The sequence below is a fragment of the Saccopteryx leptura genome, chromosome 2 (genome assembly GCF_036850995.1).
Source record: "Saccopteryx leptura isolate mSacLep1 chromosome 2, mSacLep1_pri_phased_curated, whole genome shotgun sequence".
NCBI classification, from domain to species: domain Eukaryota; kingdom Metazoa; phylum Chordata; class Mammalia; order Chiroptera; family Emballonuridae; genus Saccopteryx; species Saccopteryx leptura.
Genome location: NC_089504.1, coordinates 260,713,784 through 260,736,525, shown reverse-complemented (window position 1 = coordinate 260,736,525; position 22,742 = coordinate 260,713,784). Strand labels below are relative to the sequence as shown.

Here is a 22,742-nt window from a genome sequence, read left to right as displayed (position 1 = left end):
TGCCACCAGAATTTTAAAAACATGCAGTACCTGACTATTTAGCCAGGGGCATTGACCTCTTTTCCCTTAGATTGCTGAATAAAAATAATGACAACAGTCAATACTGCAATAGCCATCCTGTGAGAACGAATCAAAATTATACCCATTTTTTTTCAGATCGGCAAAATATTTATTTTTCGGTGTGCAACAGGATTTTAGTCCTTAGTTTATGTTATGCTATGAAATGAAAAAGACTGAAAATCACTGACATAGCACCATTTTTTTGTAACTAGTATTCATTTTATTCTCTCAGTCGCTGTGTGACGTAAGCACGGTCCCAACTGATATCGGAGATAGACAAGGAGCTGACTCCTGGTCTACTGGATGGTCCTCCAGTGACCCTGCGGGGGCAACTGTCAGACTCACCAAGAGAGTGGTTGTTCCCGCTGACGTCGACCAGGTGGAGGGTCACTGTGGGCCGCGGATGTTTCCCAGATGCCAGGCCATCAGACGTCAGGAAAATAAAAATCGCTGTGGCCACGCCTGGTCTACTGAAACACACCTAGGCATAAGAACATACGTGTGTGAGCCTGTCCCCCACCAGGCTATCCCGACATGTGAAGTGAGCACTCCCTTCTCCCTTACAAATGAGGAAAACACAGAGCAGGCACAGAAGGTTCCCAAGATCACACCACGAGTTAAATAGAATTAGATGGAAAGAAGAGATAACTTTCAGCTACTGGGCTTCCCACCTTTTTCTGAGACTTTTTTACCTCATCATTTTTGCTTGAACCAGTCTTTCTCTATCTATCTCAGAAAAGATCACTCAAAGAGGCAATTGCTAGAGACAAAACACCAGGTAGCCAGCCAATACCGCCTGGTCCCCAGTGAGAGAAGTGGGCAAGACGGTCCCCCAGCGAGCGTTCGGTTTGCCTCTGAACCCGCACAGCAATGACTCTTCCGCATCTCCCTCGAACATGTTTATCAGAACCTCTCACCTAGCCCAAGAGCTATGACATGGGGGACATCTCTCCCCTGGTGCCCCAAGCATATGTGCCCTGCCCATGGCTAGAAAATAAGCCAACACTGAGGCACAAAAAAAAGTTTAGTTTTTTAAATAAAGAATATTCCTAGATGGTTAGGCTGATTAGCTATAAAACAGTCTTTCCAAGTAAACTATGGACATCTTTTCCCTGGAAATCCTTTGATATAAAAGAAAACATTATAGAGATTGTAACTTGGAGAGCTTCTCTTCCACACTGAAATCAGGTGTCATTCTAGTTTGGAGTTATTTTCCTATAGCTCAACATTACTCTTAGTTTCTGTTGAGAAGAGATTCCACCCTTCCCTGATGACACGGGAGGCACATTGTTAGAGCCTGGGTACATTCCTCTAGCTGTCTATCAGGCTCTGGGGGTCATGAAGCCCCAGGAAACCGGTCCTCAGAGTGCAAGCAAGGGGCCACATCAAATGACAGGGATCTCCTCTAAAAAACAGGGGACGGGCGAGTAAAACATGTTTTCCATTTTAACGAGAATTCTTCCTCGTCCGCAGACTGGGTTTTCCCAAGCCGCGGTGCTGTGTTTATAGTGTTCATTTGCGCTGCCGGCTTAATTAGGGAGGTTTTATGGTTTGCAGTGGTCGACACAGCACAAGTCCCCCTTCTTCCACTCCTGCTTTGAGGGAAAGACCAGCCACACTCTCTTTTTACAGTGTCTTTCCCCCCCTTTCTTTCATTTCCCCTCTTTGAAGTAATAAATATCCCTTTATAACTTAAGAAATGCCCAGACCCCTAGGTTATGGCTTGCAATGCGAGGTCCTTTGTCCCCGGCTGGATGAGGGCTAGACATGAAACACGCCGTCAGGTAACTGAAGGTCTCACGCACGGCCCTCACCTCCGGCAGCGAGCGGCATCAAAGCCGCCGGGAACTCCCACGACCTCTTCCTTTCCACACACCACAAAAGAGACCTGAGCGCTGAAGAAAGTTCTGGGTCGCTTCCTGAGCCAGGAACAGACAGAGTCTAAACAAGCACCTGGTGGCTTTACCCCACGAGGCCTTAGACAGGAGAGCCCAGTCCTCCCACCTGCTGTCAGGGTCCCCCAAACAGACACCACCCACGTGAAACTAATTAGTGGAGCGCGATCTAATGGTGCGGATTTCTCTGTCCTGAGAGCCTGCGTCTAAAACCTCCGACTCATTCTACGTCTCCCAGCAATGCGTCTCCTTGCTCTAAGGGTCTTTGAAGATCGGTCACTTTGAACCCTGAAGCCGGCTCCTGGGGGCAGTGGGCAGTGGCTGAGCCAGGATTTCCAGGCCAGGGCTGAAGTGGAAACGCCACAGGTGAGGCTTACCCAGGGGACAGAGGCAGGGGATTGCTGGAATACACAGTGAAGGAAGACAGGGACCTGAGAAAGGTACGAGATGCTCGCTCTTGGGAACCTCTTCTCAGAGCGACCCAGAAGAGGTGGCCAGAGTCTGCTCTCATCTGAATACCACATGGGCCTCAAAACATCAACGGGAAGCCAGGAGAGTATGGGCTCTCTCATTGAGCTCCTGGGGCCTGAGAACCAGAGCTGAGCTTGAATCTGCACGTACATGCATCGCCAATCAGAACGGGACAAAGTGCACCGACTAAACTCATAATTCTGGAGAGCCAGCTGGCTGGGCAGAAACTTGGGCTGGACTCCTGGCTCCCTCTTCACTCACTGGGTAAACCTGAGTGAGCCATCACCTCTCTTCTCTGAGCCTAGGGTGCCTCTTCCCCAAACCTGAGAAACAGACACACTGCCAACCTCACCAGGCTGCCACACGGGTCAGCTGACATCACCTGAAAACACAGAGGACTGTGCCTGTCGTCTAATAGGGACTCAGTGTTCAAGAATTCTTATTTCCAAAAAAAAAAAAACTACATTTTTTATTCTGTTTATACTTTGAGAAGACAAGGGTAAAAAAAATAAAAATTTTAAGTAAAACATAATCTGCGTATTTGGGTATCCAGAGAACTGTGATTTTCTGAATGGTATAGACTAAAATACTTCATATATACTATTTTAAATGGGTACTTATAGAAATGTGATTGGCCCTCTAGGTTCCACTTCCACAGAGAGAGGCAACATTTGATGCTCTTGGTTTGAATATATCTCTACTGTGTAAGTAGAATTTATGAAAAATGCGTTATATACATATATATATATTATATATATACATATATAACTCTTATATTAGACCTTTCAGGAAATCCAATTCAATATACAGTTATTAAAAACCTACTTTTCTTGTACATATAAACTTCTAGAATTTACAGTATAATTAGAATAGTAAATGTATATTCCTTATTCAAACAAAGACAATATTTTAAAAAGTTGCTCTTTCTATAGCCAAGCCACAGCTATTTTAATACATATAATAGTCCAGATTATTCTTCACATAAAATAATGAATTTTATGTTCCTCGACATGAAGGACAAGTAGTGACTGAAGCAGAGAATTTGGCCCCATGAAGCTCTTACTAATTCTACCACCATGCCACCTTTGCAAAGACAAGTGTGACACCCCTCTAATCACCACACCAGTGCAGTATGTGAACAGTTGGTCCCACCCCCATCAGGACTAAGCACACCAAACGCGCCTCCTGGGAGACTACTCAGCTCTGATAGGAGCACCGGGCATGCCCCAAGAGACAAAGCCAAGATGCTGAGAAGTCAAGAGGACTGTGGCTTTATCTGTAAGGTGTTATTATTTGTTTAAACAAGGATAACGCATTCATGTTATTCATAGGCGATGTAAAATGAACATGGCTCTGATGAAGAAGAAACACTATAGCTAGACATCAGAGAGGAGGTCGCGAGTCTTTTAGGAAAATGAGGGATTCTCAGGACTGAGGGGTGGTCTCAAGATAGAAGAACTGCCTGCGAAATTAGCTCAGTGAATCCATCACAAAATACTCTGAAACAAGAGAAAACATAGATTGGATGGATGGATGGATGGATGGCGACAGACAGAAGTAGAAAACCAGTCCCACACACTTGGTTGCTTTTTCATCCAAAGCCTGCACGTTAACTACCAGATCTAACCCCTGCCCACTGGTGAGGTTAATGCTGAAAGAATGTTTCCCTCGGGCAGAACTGTCTGGGCTTAAGAAAGCCCTCTTCAGTGTGCCTGCTGGGGACACACACACTGACCATACCCCGAAACCAAGCATTTCAACTTCCAGGTCACCCTTTGTGGTGGTCACTAGAGAGCAGGCCCTAAAACTATACCACAAACTTGAAAAGAATCTCCTCTGAGGTTTCAAAATGCTTTTGGTTAGTTATTGGGTTGTTATTTTTCCTGTGCCTTTCCACCCTCCCTTGTCTCTGGCACTGCCCTATCCCAGAGAGAGAGGGGAGGCCCTCGCACAGGAGGAGGTGGGCGGACATGCCATCTGGTTGTGCCACGCTTGACAGCGTGCCAAGTGTGATCCCACAATGTGCCGGGGCCTCTGTCAAGCTCATTGGGTTTCTACTCCTGTTTAAGATTTTTGTCCTATAATATCCCCAGGATATAAAGGTTACATTATAGAAATGTAAAAAGCAGGATTATGACAGTTTAAGTGACTTACTTCCTCTAGCAAAATGCTAGAGAAGCAGGAATTGAGGTTTTCTGGCTTCGTTCTGTATTCTTTTGACTGCCCACTGGTTCTTGATTTGGGGGAGCAGGAAATCACAGCTTCCTTAGAAAATGTGTTGACAATTGTTCCCCCTCTCCTCCCTTCCCAAAATGAAGTCACACAAACACTTAGGCATAAAAGCTCCATTACACTTCAGAGAGCTAAGAGAACCCGTTAAATGCCATTAGCAGTCCAGTGGGGGAGGGTGGTCAAAAGAAAATAGATTAAGAACTCTTGCATGATTGGTTGAACCACATGCCTTTTTTTGTAGGTAAAAAATGGTCAAATATTGGAAATTGTATATGGATTTCCCTAATGAGATAGCCATCTGTGTAGATTTCAGAAACTTGACAAGGGAGAAATTAACTCTCAAAGTTTCAGGGGCTTTTACCTGAAGTCCAAATCTAACAGATAAAGGAAAGGTGTGTCGCAACTAGCCTCCTGCCACTGGGCTGCCTTGGTAGTCTCCGTACTAGAGGATGTGGATCAAAATGGGAGGGGTTTTGAACCTGGTTTGACTTCCTTCCCATGTCCGAGCCCTGTCTCTCTTGGTATTGGACAAATCCCAGGTGATTTCCTGTGTTGTTCCTTCACAGGACAAGGGAGGCTATAAACATAATGAGCTTATGTGGTTCTCTTTGCAAAAGAGTGAGGTCATTTTGTGAAATGCAGAGATAAGCAGCACGAGCACCCTCACTGTCTGAGGGGAGACATTTGACAATATGTGCTTTGGCAGGTCCGTGCTAGGGTTCAGATCAGAATCAACTCATGGGCTCAGTTCCCTGTGAACACAGTTCCTCACGTGTGATTGCAGACATCAGGGCTGAGTAGGCAGAGACCCTGTGTTAGCAGAGCGTGTAGGGCTCAGAAGGGGGATCAGAAAAAGATGAAACCAAATCTTTAGTGAACACCGTGGTCTGCTACCCAGATGCCCCCCTTCACGGCTGAGCACTCAGCCCACAGCCATCTGTGTGTGGAAACTGCTCTCTCAGAGGGAGAGAGCCGTCACAAGGTCATATCCCTTTCCTGGAATGGGAAGAGAGGGGAGAAGCCCATGTCCAGTGGGCTTAATAAGAGTGAGTGGTGTACAGGTGGGACAACTCAGAAGGGCCATCCCAGATCCCTGTTGGACAGGACACTGACACTTTCATGTGGCCACTCCTTCCCCTGCCCACTCCTGGTTCTTTCACTCCCCCTGCAGCTGGTGGACCCACATTTGCACGCAGCTGTCCATCTCAGAGCCTAAATCCTGGGGAAACACCACTTAAGTCAAAGTCTAAGAATAAGACAAGGTATAAAATGTAGATGGAGGCCCTGGCCAGTTGGCTCAGTGGCAGAGCATCAGCCTGGCTTGCAGGAGTCCCAGGTTCCATTCCCGGCCAGGGCACACAGGAAAAGCACCCATCTGCTTCTCCACCCCTCCCCCTCCCCCTCTCCTTCCTCTCTCTCTCTTCCCCTCCTGCAGCCAAGGCTCCATTGGAGCAAAGATGGCCTGGGCACTGAGGATGGCTCTGTGGCCTCTGCCTCAGGCACTAGAATGGCTCTGGATGCAACAGAACGATGCCCCAGAGGGGTAGAGCATTGCCTCCTGGTGGGCCTGCCGAGTGGATCCCGGTCGGGTGCATGCGAGAGTCTGTCTGACTGCCTCCCCATTTCTAGCTTTGGAAAAATTCAATAAATAAATAAATAAATAAATAAATAAATAAATAAATAAATAAAATGTAGACGGAGAATAAGAATGCAGAAGCGAAGGAATGCAGGTGTACAAGTGCAGAGCCAGGAAAGAGTCTCTCAATTACATGTGACCCTTACAGGTTGCTCAGTCACCATGCCTAGGCCTGCAACAGCTTGTGTGTGGAACCAATGAAAAGTTAGATGAATGGTGATCAGATAAAGAAAAAGTGAACGACGTGTGCTTTCCCCTCTGAGGACAAACTCTGAGACACTGGGAAATGCCGTTCCCCTTATAACACACCAGGCTGGGTTTGGGTAGAAATGCAAAGCTATATATACAGACATCTTTGCTTTCTCAGGATTCCCAGGAGATACAGGGACCCACAGAGGTTAATTTTACAAACAGAAGATTCTCTCTTGAAAGGCAAGAACATTTTAGAAATTTCAATCATGGGTACAGAAATAATTCCAACATAAATGAGAAGTTGTGCCCTCTCCAACAGAGAAACCTCTAGCTAGTTGACATTCTGCGTTTCTACCTAGCTCTCAGGTGACGCTGATGCTCTTGGATGCCAACCAGGCTATTAAAAATCCATGCTTTTACAAAGAAATTATGGGATATTACAAAATACTTAGGGAAGTTTGTCAATGAAAGTACTTGTAAGCCATCATTTATGGGGTACAATTAACCCTTTGAGTAGTACGAACATTCATGTATGTCCTCGTGCCTCCTGACCATCCAGAGTAGGATCAATTTATTTTAAAAATGTGTAAGGCAACATTAAAAAAAGGCAAATGTATGTTCCATAAATTGGTTATCAAACATGATTTTAAGTTAATAAAACTGTAACTAAAACTGATTTCATTTTTTGAAAAAAACTCATTCCCAGGGGTCAGTAAGGGTGAAAAGAACTCACTACTCAAAGGGTTAAAGTAGTGCTGAGAGGGGGGGAAATTGTGGATGATGAAAACAAATCATTCAAGAATTCAACACAAGAAGCTAACAAAGAACATCATTATAAATCCAGAGACACAGGAAGAGAATAAATAATAAAAATAAAAATATAGAACTTAGTGAGAGAACTAAAATGGAAAAAAAATAGTTATTTGATGAAATCCTTGGCACAAGTAATCAAGAAAAAGAGAAAAAGGAAGTTCAAAACCATACAATCAATATAAAGGGATTGATAACTACAGCTAAACAGAGATGAGACATAATAAAAATACATTATGAACAACCATCAGCACTAAATTTGAATATGTGGAAAAAAATTAATACAGTTATGGAAATAACCAATAGTTCAAAATTGGAAAAGAAAAATGACTATTTTAATAAAAACCAAAGACATTTAAATGACAATCTTAAGTCTTTTCGCAAAGAAGCCCCAGGCCCAGTTGGTTTTACAGGTGGATTCTGCCAAATTCTGAAGGAACTGATAATTCCTATTTTATATGAGTAGTTTCATAAAATGTACAAAAATGAAAAACTGCCCAATTTTATAAGGCTTGTATAATCTGAAAATAAAAAAAAAAGATATAAACTAATTCCACATATGGATAAAAAAGCAAAATTCCAAAATAAAAAATTAATTAAATCCAAAAATATATTTTAAATACACCATAAACAAGGTCACTTCACAAAGGCAAAATTGATTTGATATCTAAAAAATAAAGCAAAACTATCAATGTGATTCAATATAATGATGGATCAAAGGAGAAAAATCATGTGATTATGTCAACTGATGAAAATCAAGAGTTTGATTATTTCAGCTCATATATACTAGCCTGTTTTCCAAGAGGCAAAAGAAATGATCTAAGGCTTAGTCTAAAATGTATATGGAAAATAAGTGTTCATAAATAATGAATAGCTAATGCAAATGTTTGGTTTTTTTAATGTACAAAAAGTAAAGGGAGAACATGCTTTCTCAGGTATGTGTCTGAAGTAAAAGTTATAAAAATACACAGCGAACATCATATTCAATGGGAAAAATCTTAAAGCATTTCCCTTAAGGTCAGGAACAAGGCAGGGATGTCAGCTTTCACTACTCTTTTCAACACAGCACTGGAAGTCCTAGCCACAGCAATTGGACAAGAAGAATAAATAAAAGGCATCCAAATCAGAAAAGGAGTAAAATTGTCATTATTTGCAGATGACATGATACTGTATATAGAAAATCATAAAGATTTCACCAAAAAACATATATATATGCATATATACAGATATATGTTTGTGTATATTTAGTTAGGTGGTACTGTAAGTATATCAATAAAATATTAATAAAATTAATAAGGCTTTAGTAGAACTGAGCAGAAAGAAAATAAGACAGAAACCAAAAATTAGCAATAGTGAAAAAAGTCCTAGAGATCATGGAAATATTACAAAGAAAATAAGAGGCCATAATAAAAACACTTAGTGCCAATAAATTCAATATTTAGAAAAGAATGGACAAATAACTTGGAAAAAAATCAACTTACCAAAACTGACCTAAGAAAAAATAGAAAACCCAAATTCTTTTATATTGGTTTTAAAATCTTAACACATAATTTAAAATATTTTCTCAAAGAAAACCCCAAATTCAAATTGTATCACTGATGAATACCTCCAAAATTAACACCAACCTTATAAAAAATATTCCAGAGAACTGGAGAAAAAAGAAACTTGTTTTAAGAAGTCAAATCTAGCCTTTATCATAAAACCTGACAAGAAAGTAAAACACAAGAAAATTGGGAGCCAAGCTCTAATGAACATAGATTTTAAAAATCACTTAAAATATCCACAAAAAGATTCCAAAATTATTGACAAAGGACTATACATCAACTTCAAGTTGTTACTTTTCCAGGTATATAAGACTGGTTCACATTCAAAAGTTTATCAAATTAAGTCAAGACACTGATAGGACAGAGGGGAAAATAATATGAACATCTCAGATGCAGAAGAGCCTTTGATAGAACTCAACTCCCTCTGTCAGAGAACTATAAAATGTTAAGAGAAATTAAAAAAGATTTAAGTAACTGTAAGAACATATCAGAAGACTAGTAAGTTAAAGGCAAATCTCTCCCCAAATTGACTTGAGACTCAATGAAATCCCAGTCAAAACTGCATTAGATTTTCTTTTTCCACATGTGGAACTTGAAACTGATTATAAAATTTACATGGCAATTCAAAGGACCAAGAATACCCAATACATTCTGGGAAAAAAAGGAAACATTTTAGAACTAACATTATCAGATTTTAAGACTTGTCAAAAATGTACAGAAAGTAAGAGCATGACATCGATGCAAGACTATGCAACCAGTAGACCAGAACAAAGACTCCATAAACAGAATAAATCAAAGCCATCAAGGGATACCTTTACAGGTATCTAACAGGATGGCTAAATCTACGATGTCCAACACCACAGTTGGTGAAAACGTGAAGCAACTGGAATACTCAGAAGCCTCTGGTGGAAGCATAACGATTGTGAAAAATTATTTAGGATTATCTACTAAAGTTGGCCATCTCTCTACCTGTGTTCAAGCAGTTGCAAATATATCCAACTATTTCTACACAGTCACCAAAAGGGGTGTACAGAAAGGTTTATGGCAGAACTATTTGTAATATCATAATAGAGAAAAACAAAAAATAACCCAGATGTTCACCAATATGGACAAATAAATTGTGGTGTGTCAATGCACTGGAATGTGTGGCGCAGTGAAGACAAACACCACTGCTGAGCAAAGCGGTGTGAACGTGAAGGGAGAAGAATCTGGCACACAAGGTACGTGCTGTACAGGTTCTCACAGGAGGGCCAAAGCCGGACAAAACCCATCAATGGTGTCGAAGTAAGGATAGTAAATACCTGGGGTATAACAACTGAGAGAAACGAGAGAATCTTTTGGGGGTGATGTTAGTGTTTTGGTTCTTGACCTGTACAGTGGTCAGAGTGCACACGGTAAAAATTCATCCATCTGTGCATTTCTATCTTGTCACTTTCCGATGTGTGTGTTACAGTTCCATTAAAAGCTGATAACTTAGAAAGAAGCACACATTTCAAAAAGAGGTAAAAATAAATTCAAAATGTAAACACAGTGATAATGAAATTTCCTGACAAGGCATTCCAATGAATCACATGTAAACATGCACGTGCATACATATATGTATACACATACATACATATACATATACATATACATAGACCCCCGCACAATCTATCTGCGGCCTTCACGGAGAAACATCTGGGCTACTTACTTTGAGCCACACCTCGTCCTCTCTGTCCAGGCTACCTCCTTGCTGCTCACTGCCTTCATCACGAGATCTATTTCCACTGGGGACACAGGGAAACCAGCCAGGAAGGGGATGGTGCTCTGGCAAATGCGGATGGGACGATGTGCAAATCTGAAATGCAATTTCAACCAAGAATTCAATGTGGAGGGTGAGATGAGAAAACTCTCCAGCTCAAATCCAAACCTTTCCCCTCTTTCTGAGTGCCCAGTGACTGTGTCACTGGCAGAAATCTTTCTCAATGCAGAGCAATGTCTCGGTGCTCTCTGTTAGCCACCAGATAGAACTTGCTTGGGTAAACAAACATGCATGACAATTCTCAGCCCACCATCGATCAGGAGACTTTGCCCACAGAATAGTCCAGGCACATTTCAGGCAAGCGCTTCTGGGATTAGCCATGGGAGTCCATCCAGGACAATGGTCAGATCCTCACCTTGCAGAACCTACTGGCCGCAAGAGAGAGGCTACTGAGTCAGGGAACTGCTGAGCGCTCAGATCGGTAGAGAAGCCAGAGACGAGAAACTCCAGGAAATTTCTTACACTTCATTTCGGAAAGACTGACAGGCTAGACGAGAAGCCACTATAGAAAGCTATCACTAACTCAGAATCTCCCAACTTTCCTGGCTTCCTGCCATTGGGCACCAGAACTTATGAGAAAAATGCCAGGATCGGGCTGAGGCAGTGTGGCAGACACATGCCTAGTTGCCTACTCATACCCATTTCCCCTTCCTTTCATATTAACATACTCTAACTTTGTTCAAGGGACAGTGTATCTCATTCTAAATGCTCATCTGCTCAGGGTCCCTTACAATTAAGGTGATTAAGTAACCTGGTTCTGAACCAGAAGATGCTGGTAGAAGTCTACAGTGTTGAACTTCCAGAAAAGCTGCCATTTTCCCAATGAGAAATGAAAGAGGCAGCTAGCATGCACCTACTCCCCTTCTTCCTGCGTGAAATGCCTACTTCATGCTTCAAAGAACAGCAGTCATCTTACCAGCAGGAGGAAGGAAGTTGCAAGCCAACGATGCAAAGAACTGGACCCCAGAAGATACTTTGGCCCTTGACTGACAATTTTCCAGAACTGGAACACCAACCTTGGCTGGTCCCTCAGTCTCCTGGGTCATCTCCTCAAGTCTAAAATCCAGTGACTCCATCCTGACCTAACACACCTGACAGCTAAATCACACTACTCTCAAAAGGGCTGTATTGCCTGTTGTTATGATGAAAGGGTTTATTTGGCAATGGACACACCTGGAATAGTACCTAACAGTCAAGTTCTCAGTCTGCTTTTCAGTATTCAACTATAACTCACAGAAGTCAGCCCTTAGAGTCCTCAGGGGGATCTCCTATTTATTTAGATGGGTATTCTAGAAAAGTTGCACACCTAAACATTTGTTTTTAGTATTAACTCTAGAATCTCTTCAATACTAAGAATTATTTAAATCAAATTACACTTTGATCTTTAAGTTAAATTTTAAATGTTATTGATCTTTGTAGTAAACCACTGAGTTGAATGCAAAAGGATGACTATCTCCATTTTATGTAAGAGAAAATCAAAGCGCAGAGGTTAGGTGACTTGTCGACTATCGTTTAGTTAATAATACTAGTAATGCTGGTGAATCCTGTAGTGTAACCCAGGCATTCTGACTCTTGCTCCTTTTTCTTCACTTAAAATGAATCCTCCCAAACACAAAGCTCAAGGGTAATTCCTGATATGTGTACTTCGAAGGCTAATTTTGAGATGCTCTTGTATACCTTAAAACCAACCATTGCAGGCCCTGGCTGGTTGGCTCAGTGGTAGAGCGTCGGCCTGGCATGCAGGAGTCCTGGGTTCAATTCCGGCCAGGGCACCAGGAGAAGCGCCCATCTGCTTCTCCACCCCTCCCCCTCTCCTTCCTCTCTGTCTCTCTCTTCCCCTCCCGCAGCCAAGGCTCCATTGGAGCAAAAGTTTGCCCGGGCGCTGGGGATGGCTCTGTGGCCTCTGCCTCAGGTGCTAGAATGGCTCTGATTGCGGCAGAGTGGCGCCCCAAGATGGGCAGAGCATCACTCTCTGGTGGGCATGCCGGGTGGATCCTGGTCGGGCGCATGCGGGAGTCTGTCTGATTGTCTCCCTGTTTCCAACTTCAGAAAAACAAAACAAAACAAAATTTAAAAAATTTAAAAAAAACACAAAAAACTAACCGTTGCCTAGCCAAAGGTTCCTAGGTGAAAACTGGTAAGGGTGGGGATGAGATTTAATGGCTAGTCTGGAAGCTTTTCATTTCACATTCTCTTATTCACAGTTCAGTAAGGACTAAATTTGATGTCAAAGTCAGGAGAAAACTGTCACTTCACAATTTTCTCAGACTTGACTCTTCTGGCTTAACTTACCATGGAGTGAGGTTCTCCTGTTACCAAGGAAACAGGACACTTGTTCTTATCTTCGTGAGCGGAGTAGGCTTGGGTAGCCCACTGATCCAAGAATCCACTGGGAGTATAGAGGCCACAGTCTGTGAGGCTGGTTTCCCTCTCAAAAGGCTCACATATCCCGTCTCCCTCAAACACATAGCACAGGCTTGGCTCTCCTGCCAACAAATATCGCATGACGTTTGGAAATGTGTTTTTATATATGTCATATAAAAATAATTACAATTTTTTATCCAGCCCACTAGAGAGTACTATAACTGGAAGTCGAAATGCTCACCCCAAAAATGCAGACCACACACACTCACTCTCTCTCTCTCTCTCTCTGTCTCTCTGTCTCTAAAGAAACAGAATTATTTTTCATTGGGAAAAACGGTAGAATCTGCCTATATAATAAAGGTATAGAAAGCTGTGAGATGGGGGGAGAAGAAACAGGGAGAGGAAAGGGGCTGTGGGCTGGATATAGAAAACAATTTTAAGAAATAGCTGGACAGGATACTTAGGGGAAACTGGGGATATCAGAGATGTTGATATCCCCAGAACAGAGAGAATTTAAATAAATGGTATAATGCTTGAGGTATTCGGACCCCCCTCACAGTTCTAGAAGTAATGAAGCCCTTAAGAAATTGGTTTCCAGTTACTATTTGTTTCTTGAACTCACTGTGCAACTGACCTGAAACTGGACAACACGGCTCCATGTTGACAAGGGTTACTACTATTATTTCTTCTGTCTCGCACCAACCATGTGAGGCATGTGTTTTGTTTGCTTCATAAATAGGAAACCTGAGTCTCAGTAATTTTAAGTGACTTGCCAAAGTCCCTTGACCCATAAGCCATAGAGCAGGGGTCCCCAAACTTTTTACATAGGGGGCCAGTTCTCTGTCCCTCAGACCGTTGGAGGGCCGGAGTATAAAAAAAAACTATGAACAAATCCCTATGCACACTGCACATATCTTATTTTTAAGTAAAAAAACAAAATAGGAACAAATACAATATTTAAAATAAAGAACAAGTAAATTTAAATTAACAAACTGACCAGTATTTCAATGGGAACTATGCTCCTCTCACTGACCACCAATGAAACAGGTGCCCCTTCCAGAAGTGCAGTGGGGGCCGGATAAATGGCCTCAGGGGGCCGCATGTGGCCCGTGGGCCGTAGTTTGGGGACCCCTGCCATAGAGCATTGGGTAAGCTTGACTCAAGCTTACAGAATGCAGGCTCAGGGGTTCTGCATTACACCACACTTCCTCTTGCTCACACAGGACCGTCTTCAAGAGCAAGCAGGTGAGAAATGAATACTTAAGAAAAACGATCAGGCTAGTAAATCAAGCTTGTGTTGTATGGACGTGTTCTATACTTGCTCATAAGATATCTGTAAGTGAATAGTACTTAACTGTCACGATGTAAACTGGTTTCAAACATGGAAAGCTGAGAGGCAGTTACAGAACCATTTATTAAGTTCTATTGCATTTTCCACCAAAATGTAGAACAACTAATATTAGCAGCACAATTCTAATTCTACTTAAAATAATTGGACCTGAAATTACAGTCACGATCCAAAAAAACCCCAACATCCAGGTACACATTCAGTAACATCCTTACTAAAATGTACCATTGCTATACCAACCTTTTTCATTCACAGCAATCCCACAGGGCTCTTCCAGCAATTTTCACTGCTCATCAACACGTGTTTATTAATCATTCTCCTTAATAATTTATTCAAGTCTATGACCTTCTGTGGTAAACTGAGTTTCACTTGCCAGGAATAAGCCACTACTGTTCTGAGGACTTGGTTCTGAGCCTATTTGGGGCTTTAAATTCCTACATTTCATCAAACACACAGCCTGCCCAAATCACTCTCCAAAGTCAACGTGTGTGTTTGGAATGACTTTCCCATGATAATTCAGTTTTTCTACGTGTGTGTGTGTGTGTGTGTGTGTGTGTGAATAGAGATGTATGTATACATGTATTTATGTACATAAATATGTATATATTTTAGATGGATATACATATATGTGTATATATTTTATAACATATATATTACTTATAACATACATATTTGTTTTGTTTTTCTGTTTATGAACCAGTGACTGCTTCTTTTTGCTTCTCTGTTTCTTTTCACCACATACCTAAAATTTTTACCTCTGACTTTTTCAAATCCATCTAAAAACAACAGATTCTTTTAAAACCCATTTCACAACAATGCTTTCAAGTCTAACTTTTGGAGAAATAATGAAATGGAACTATATACTTAGCCTACTATAAATGTGTTACTGACTGAAACAGATGTCCAACCATGGAATATATCATTGTTTACTTCACCCTGTAAAATTTAGGTATAGTCTTACTGGAGTTAAAGATGAAGGAAATACGAGCCAAACGTAATGGGATCAGATGTGACAGCAACCAAGTGAGGTCTGCTCTAGTGAGATTTCAGCTGCACCGGAGAAGGCACAGTGTTTGCCGGGGGGAGTGTGTGTGTGTGTCTGTCTGTGTGTTCAGTATGAGCCCTCTATGTACTGCAAAAAGCAGATGCAAACTGGGACTAACAAATACTCGCATACAGATGAGGGCAGGTGATCGGGTCAGCATATTCTGCACATCCAGACCACATCTGGAGTACTGGATTCTTTCCTGGGCATTGACCACGTGAAGCATGCCAGGTCAGGGTAAATAGGAAAGGGTCTGGAAACCTAATCACATGAGGGGATGTTTGGGTTGGAAAAGAGAATAATGGGGAGGCATTTCAAATATCTGAATGGTAGTCAAATAAAACAGGGGAAAAAATTATCCTCTGTAGTTTCATAGCAAAAAAAAAAAAAAAAGCGCTTGATTCAGCATTTGGAAAGCTGAGGTCCAGGCTGGCTCTGCTGTAGCATCTATACATGAGTCACTAACATGCTCTGAGCCTCAGTTTCCAAACTGGAAAGGAGAGAAGAATTTTAGAACAGATAAAGCCATTTGTAAACAGAACGGTTTGTGTCCAGGTACACTCTTCCCTGCTAGAGGTACGTACGCAGAAGCAACATACAAGGGGCACATCTCTCAGGAGCTGGACTTCAGTGCTCACTAGCCTGTGTGCACACAGGGATTGGGTGTCTATGAGACTCGTGATACATGGTGCACAGTGAATGTTTTTTGTTGGATGAATGGAAGACTGCTAAGATTCTATGATTTTACAATTCTGCTCTAGAAAGCAGGGTCATTTGCATGTTCTGTACACTGCTTAACACCTTGACAAATTCTACATAATTATAATCACATCCTACTTTATCTTGAGACTTAGAGACATTATAAAAAATTTTAAATGCACCACTGATTAAAATAATTCTGCTGGGTGGTTACATTCCACAGACTCATTGTGATGTATGCAGATGGGAATAGAAAAATAAGGAACATCTCTAAGAAGCCCACTGATGATGGTTTCATCGGAACTGGGAGATGTGTGCTCGGCGGCCTCCCTGAGTGACAGGAGCCCAGAGTCAAAGCCACCTAGCCGTTATTCATTAACAGTGATTCTCTAAGATTAAGAAACATTCTCCCCCTGTCATTCCTCATGATACAGCACTCCTTTTGGCTTAGAATGATTGCTTACCCTAATTTTTATGTAGAATCTACATGACTGTGTTACTTAGCTGACACTGATGTTAGACATGAGGACCCAGGAGAAATCCTTGATAACATTAATCTAGGAGGCAGTATAACCTCCTCGTGGTTTAACCTGTAGATCCTAGAGCTGTACTTGCTTGGTTCAAATCCTGACATCGCCACCTCTAGCCATATAACAGGAAGCAAGGTATCTAAGGTCTCTGTGCCTTACTTTAGTGTTCTCATACTAAGAGCAGTGCATATATGATATGATGTACATGAAACAATTAGTGCCTGGCACACAACAGACACATCCAAGCTTATGGTCATTATTATCATCATCACCAAGCTGTACGTTACAGGACATTGAGAGCTTACAAAAACAAGGTGTCACATGGGGACACCTACAAAACTAGGACCCGAGCCCACACAGGTCCCCCTGAACTCACCCACACAGTTGAAGCCTTCCTCTAGGTGACACGCCCTTGAGCAGCCATCTCCACTCAAAAGATCTCCATCGTCACACTCTTCTCCCAGGTCCCTAGAAGGTAAAAATAGACGTACACAGACACACACACACACACACACAGAAAGTGATTTTTCTTTTATACAACCATCATTTTAACTTCTTAAAACTCATTATATATTTAAAAGTGCAAGCTGGAATGATTTCACTTATATGGGGAAAATATAGAAAACAAACAAACGAAACCGAGCAGACCCACAGACACAGAGAACAGACTGATGGCTGCCGGAGGGGAGGGGTTTGGGGGTGGGTGGAAAAGGTGACGGGATTGAGGAGCACAAACTGGCAGTGACAAAACAGTCACGGGATGGGAGGTCCGGCACAGGCAATACAGTCAATAAGAGTGTGATAACGACGCATGGCACCAGGTGGGCACCAGAAATATCAGGGGAACACTAATTGTCTGACCACTATACTGTCCACCTGAAACAAACATAAAATAATATTGAATGTCAACTGTAACTGGGAAAATTTTTTTAAAGTGCAAGCTGGGGGAGCTAAGAAAGTGCATTTCCCCCGACACACACTCACAAGGATACAGATATTTATAGAAGACACAAATTAGTCAATGACTGCTGATTGGCATGTCCAGTGGGTTGCAGGAATTCCCAAAATTCAAGGAGCTCATGAGCTCAGAAACATCTAGAAGACCCGTGAGGGTCCTTACAGTGTTTTTGGTAAGTGATCTTAAGCTAGGAAATGCCTACCAGCCCTCCTATAAATAAAGTCTGAGAAAAAGTGGAGCTGGTCAAAAGGAAACCTGTTTGTCTAAGTGTGGTTTTGTTTCCTGTTCATTTTTATCTACTTTTTACTTTTTTTTTCACTGTTTTGTTCAATCTAAATGCGGTTGTTGCCAAAGTCAGGATTCTGTAGAACTGGAATCTATATAAATATCAGGAGATTTAGTAGCCAGTTGCAGCCTTCCCTCAGTCCAAGCACCTCTAAGGCTCAGTGCTCCACCCTTCCTCCCTACGACCACCTGGTGGCTGCTAACATGTATTGCAGGGGAGAGACAACTAACAGGATGGGGCAATTGTAGGTTTATAGTGGTTTGCATATATAGCGTTCTGTTCAAGGAGGGCTCCGTCTGAGCAGCAGTGAAGACCAAGCCCACCAAACACACTGCCTGATGGGCAGCAGACTCAAAAAGAGGCAGACGGTACAGGGAAAACAACAGCCAGACTTATTCTGCGCACATGGGAGGCTTCCCCAGGGAGAAATGTGACTGAGACAAGGGAAGGGAGGCGTCCTGCGGAGACTGAGTTAGGTGGATTCTGCGCACATGGGAGGCTTCCCCAGGGAGAAATGTGACTGAGACAAGGGAAGGGAGGCGTCCTGCGGAGGCTGAGTTAGGTGGGAGCTGGCAGCCAATTGGCAAGGTGTGGCTATTCAAGGAGCCTCAGTCACCTCCGTACACCACTGAGGTCTGGGAACATGTGGCGTTTATACTTCATGGAAAGGAACAGGTTTACACTAAAGCTTAAGGATCTTAGAAGATCGAGGAGATCACCAATGCTTAGTAACTGCTAGATGATGGGGTGGGACCCCAAGAAAGGCTCTAGAACTCCTTGCTGTTAGGGCTGCAAGACACAACATAATTTCACTTCATTTAGGAAATTAAAAATAGTCTGTGTTATTAGCATACAGAATCTAAGACAAATCCTAGCCTCCTCCTCCCAGAAGCTTCACGTAAGTGACAGGTGAAGTTAGAGGGGCATTCAGGGCAAGTTAATATAGGGTGACCGCTAGGACATGGGAGTTTTCTATGCTAAGGTTGGAAAAGTCCCAGGCAAACCAGAATGAATTAGTCCCTTTGGTTGGCATCGCAACAGGGCAACAGATAGGAACACGGCGTGCTAAGGAACCAAAGGCGTGACTCCACCTGTCCCTTGGTGATGTTACAGAATAGCCGCCAACTACAGTGCAGCCAGGTCTTCCTGGTGTCCGGGGAGCAAGTGACGCTCAGAAAGCCACCCTGACCTTACTCGGATCACACGGCTGGTTAGTAGCACGGGACGGGCCACCGGTCCAGGAGGTATCCTCACATCCTCTTGTAGCATCATTTGACAAGTAATCTTCTTCCCCATGAATGTCTTCCCTGAACCACAGGTGTTCTCTGAAGCCTTAAGAGCCACTCACCCCCAAACAGCCTCAACATCTCAGCACCCTGGGGAGAGATCTAAATAAAAGTGGGCCCTTCTTTACCTGTGCAGAAAGGTGAGTGACCTCCCAAGATCACTACCCGGTCCTAGAACACCCTGCCACTCGCTTTTCCAAAACTAGTCAAACTGAAAATGGAGGCTGATCCCCCAGGTCAGCGCAGGGCAGGGGCCCTGCTCTCCCATTCCCATACACACGACACTCACCTGTCCACCTTCCCGTCTCCACAGTAAGGAGCTCCATGGGTGTGGCTCAGAGGCGGCGAAGCTTCTCCCAGTTCTGCTCCAGCCACAGCCTGAACTTGGTACTGATACACCTGCCCAGGTGTGACCTCCCTGTGGAAACAATGGGCCGTGACTACCACATCCAGAAAGCTTGCAGGCATTTAAAAGAAAGGGATGGGGAATATCAATGTTAAACATGTGCTGTATTTTCTGAAACTAAGATCGGGGCACGTGGAATTTTTAAACCATATTCATTGCTGCATTTCCAGGACATTCCACCTAGTGAACGGGCAATAAAGGATGGCTGAATTAACACTGAGCTCACTAACAGTCCTACAAAATCTCAGAGGGCAGTATTTCGAGTATATCTTTACCGTGTTAAAAAAAAAAAAAAGTCACCTATTATTGAAAAAGCAGTGTGTAACTTGCAAAGTAATCAAAGAAACTGAAGGTAGAATTCAGAGTCTGGGCTCAGTAAGGCCCTTCTTGAGTCTGTGCATGACAGGTTTTTGTTTGTTTGATTGGTTGTGTCATTCAAGAAAATTCTTGTCTTGAGAAGAATGAACACATAGGGCAAAGAGCACAGTCTTCTAGAAGGCAGTGAGAACAACTTTCATCATTTGGGGGTGCAAGAAATCCCACAATTAGAAATGTATACAATTCCTCCCCACCGCCAAACCTGTCCAAATGCACAGACACCAGGCATGGAGCATTATCAGTTGACAGCAGAGATGGAAGGAGTTTGCCAGATTCTAGAGTCCAAGTGCACTGAGCCGGTGGAGAGCATGAGATACAGAACATTTAGAAGCAGGGGGCTCCTAGTTCCAAAGACAAATTCTTCCCTCATCTTAATTTTGTCCAGTGCCCACTCTACTCAGAACACGACCACCAAAGTCAAGGTGGGGTGGGAGTGACTTCAGAGGACAGGCTCTCAAAGGGTTGCTGGGACTGCCCTGAGTAGCCACTGTAAGTCCTCTGCCAAGACCTCTTCTTCACCCGCTCTCCAGCTCAGCCACAGAGTTTCTCTCTCTCGCTGATGCTGCCACCATCAAACGACGAATGTCATGGGGTTTCCAAAACGCCTTTAACCACCTCTGTACTGGCTTTGGTTTTTAATATGAAAGACACCTAAATATTAAAGACTTTTCAATGTCTGCATTAGCTTTCTCTAGGGAAGCAATCTCTTCATAAGCATGCCAGATATTTTGAAAACAAAACCAATTCTACATCCTAATTGATTCTGACGGCTTCCTTATAGGGTGGTTTCTGTCCAACTTCTCGACCAGCCATGCGTAAGTCTCACACTGTTCTATGGCTGGAGAAGAGTGGGCAGGGAGTGTCAGCTTGTTTTTACACTGCTTGGGCGGGTGGGGGGCACTCAGCAGCAGGGAGCTCCAACCTACATGATCTGACTTTGTCAAAGGCAGTCTACTACTAAGGAAAGGAAACCAAAAGGGGAATATGGGAAAATGGGAGAAAGAAGAAAAAGAGGGAGAGAAGGAAGGAGGGAGAGAAGGAAGGAGGGAGAGAAGGAAGGAGGGAAGGAGGGAGAGAAGGAAGGAAGGAGGGAGGGGAGAGAAGGAGGGAAGGGAGAGAAGAAGGGAGAAAAGGAAGGAGGGAGGGAGAAAAGGAAGGAAGGAGGGAGAGAAGGAAGGAGGGAAGGAGGGAGAGAAGGAAGGAAGGAGGGAGAGAGGGAGAGAAGGAAGGAAGGAGAGAAGGAAGGAGGGAAGGAGGGAGAGAAGGAAGGAGGGAGGGAGAGAAGGAAGGAAGGAGGGAGGGAGGGAGAGAAGGAAGGAAGGAGAGAGGGAGGAACAAGACAAAGGAAAACATGAAGTGGCCATCATGAGCGAGTCATGGGACTACATCGTGTCTCAGGACGGCTGGCTCCTTTGCTTAGCCATGGAAGAGTTGGCTTTAACCTTTGGGTATTATTATAGGAGCTGTGGCAGATTATCTGAAAGCTTTAGCAAAGGACCTGAAATTAAACGGTGTCACCAGATAGGACTATGCATGGCAGTGCCTTTCAGTCCAACTGAAGCGCCCCATACACTAACCTCTTGTCCCCATAATGATGACCTCATCTGTCAGAGCACCTGCCTGCCGTTTCCTGGGAAATATTTTTTTTCTGCATCTCAGATGTGCCACTTTAGAATAAAATCCCCTCTGAGATTCTGGACCTTTCTCCAGCTAAGGGTAGGTCAGGGTATAAAAAAGCAAGGAAAGGAAGCAAAACCCCTCCCCACACCCCAGGAGACGGCACGGTTCCACAAGCCCTGCACCCCCACTCACACGTCCGTGAACTTCCTGTGAGGATATGTCACCACGGTGGGCAAGCCGCTGGCAAATGGGGGCTCTCGGAGGACCTGGTACCTCACAGGACTGCAGCCAGAGCACAGGGAACTCTGGGGCTGAGATGTCAGGAGGGCCGCATCAATCTCCATCCGCTCATCGAGGGTGTAGACCTTCACCCCCGAGACCTTCCCATCCACGTGCAGTTTGATGGTGAGTGGGGTGTCACAGAAAGTGTCTAAGGGGCCCAGGTGCACAGACTCCTGATTTTCCAGCAAGATCTCCGTGTCAAAGAGTGCCTGGGAGGAGTCCGTGGAGAGGTAGGTGACCCACAGCGTGAGGGTGTCGGCGTGGACCGGGTGCCGGAAGAGCAGCTCCAGGCTGCAGCCATCCACAGGGCAGGGGACTGTCATGTTCATGTGGTACAGGTGGAGCTCGGGACTCCAGGCCTGCAAGCTAGGCTCACAGGGCTGATCCACGTCGGGAGGCCCTGAGGGAGAGGGACAGAAAGACGGACACATGAGGTACGACCACTGTAAGTCTGCAAATGAGTAGCCCATGTCAGCAGCCAGAAAGAAGAGGGAAGAGAAAATGTTGAACAGGTTCCTGAAAAAGCCGGCCAGCTCAGTGGGTTAGATCCTCAGTCCTACTGAGGACAAACGTGTTACAATCCCAAAGCACTATGTTCTTGTTTCATGTCCTCTACCTGGTCCCCTCCAGCAAGACAGCTCCCACAGGGCACAGGACGTGGAGCTACCAGGTCCCCGGTCCGAGGTGAGAACATGAGGCTGACACAGAGAAGCTGAGTCACGTCCTTGGAGATTCCTTGAGCAGAGGAGGACTATTTCTACTTAGTTCATTAATAGTTTAGGATAAATTAATGCTTCATTTGTCAACAAGGCCAACGTTTGTCTCGATCTGAAACCACACTGTTTAACAGGGCTCCACAGAGCTTCCTTCAGACCCGGAGTGGCACCTTAACAGTGACA

General features: G+C 43.7%; 1 protein-coding gene across 1 annotated transcript in view; it reads right to left on the bottom strand.

Moving 5' to 3' along the window:
- PAPPA2 (pappalysin 2) overlaps positions 1-22,742 on the bottom strand; it is a 208,223-nt gene that overhangs the window by 83,651 nt on the left and 101,830 nt on the right. The window contains exons 7-12 of the mRNA XM_066361598.1: positions 21,754-22,243; positions 19,447-19,575; positions 17,004-17,095; positions 12,934-13,127; positions 10,531-10,677; positions 406-541 (exon numbers count right to left, since the gene is read on the bottom strand). Coding sequence (XP_066217695.1) covers positions 406-541; positions 10,531-10,677; positions 12,934-13,127; positions 17,004-17,095; positions 19,447-19,575; positions 21,754-22,243 — 1,188 coding nt within the window. The remainder of the gene's footprint in view (positions 1-405; positions 542-10,530; positions 10,678-12,933; positions 13,128-17,003; positions 17,096-19,446; positions 19,576-21,753; positions 22,244-22,742) is intronic.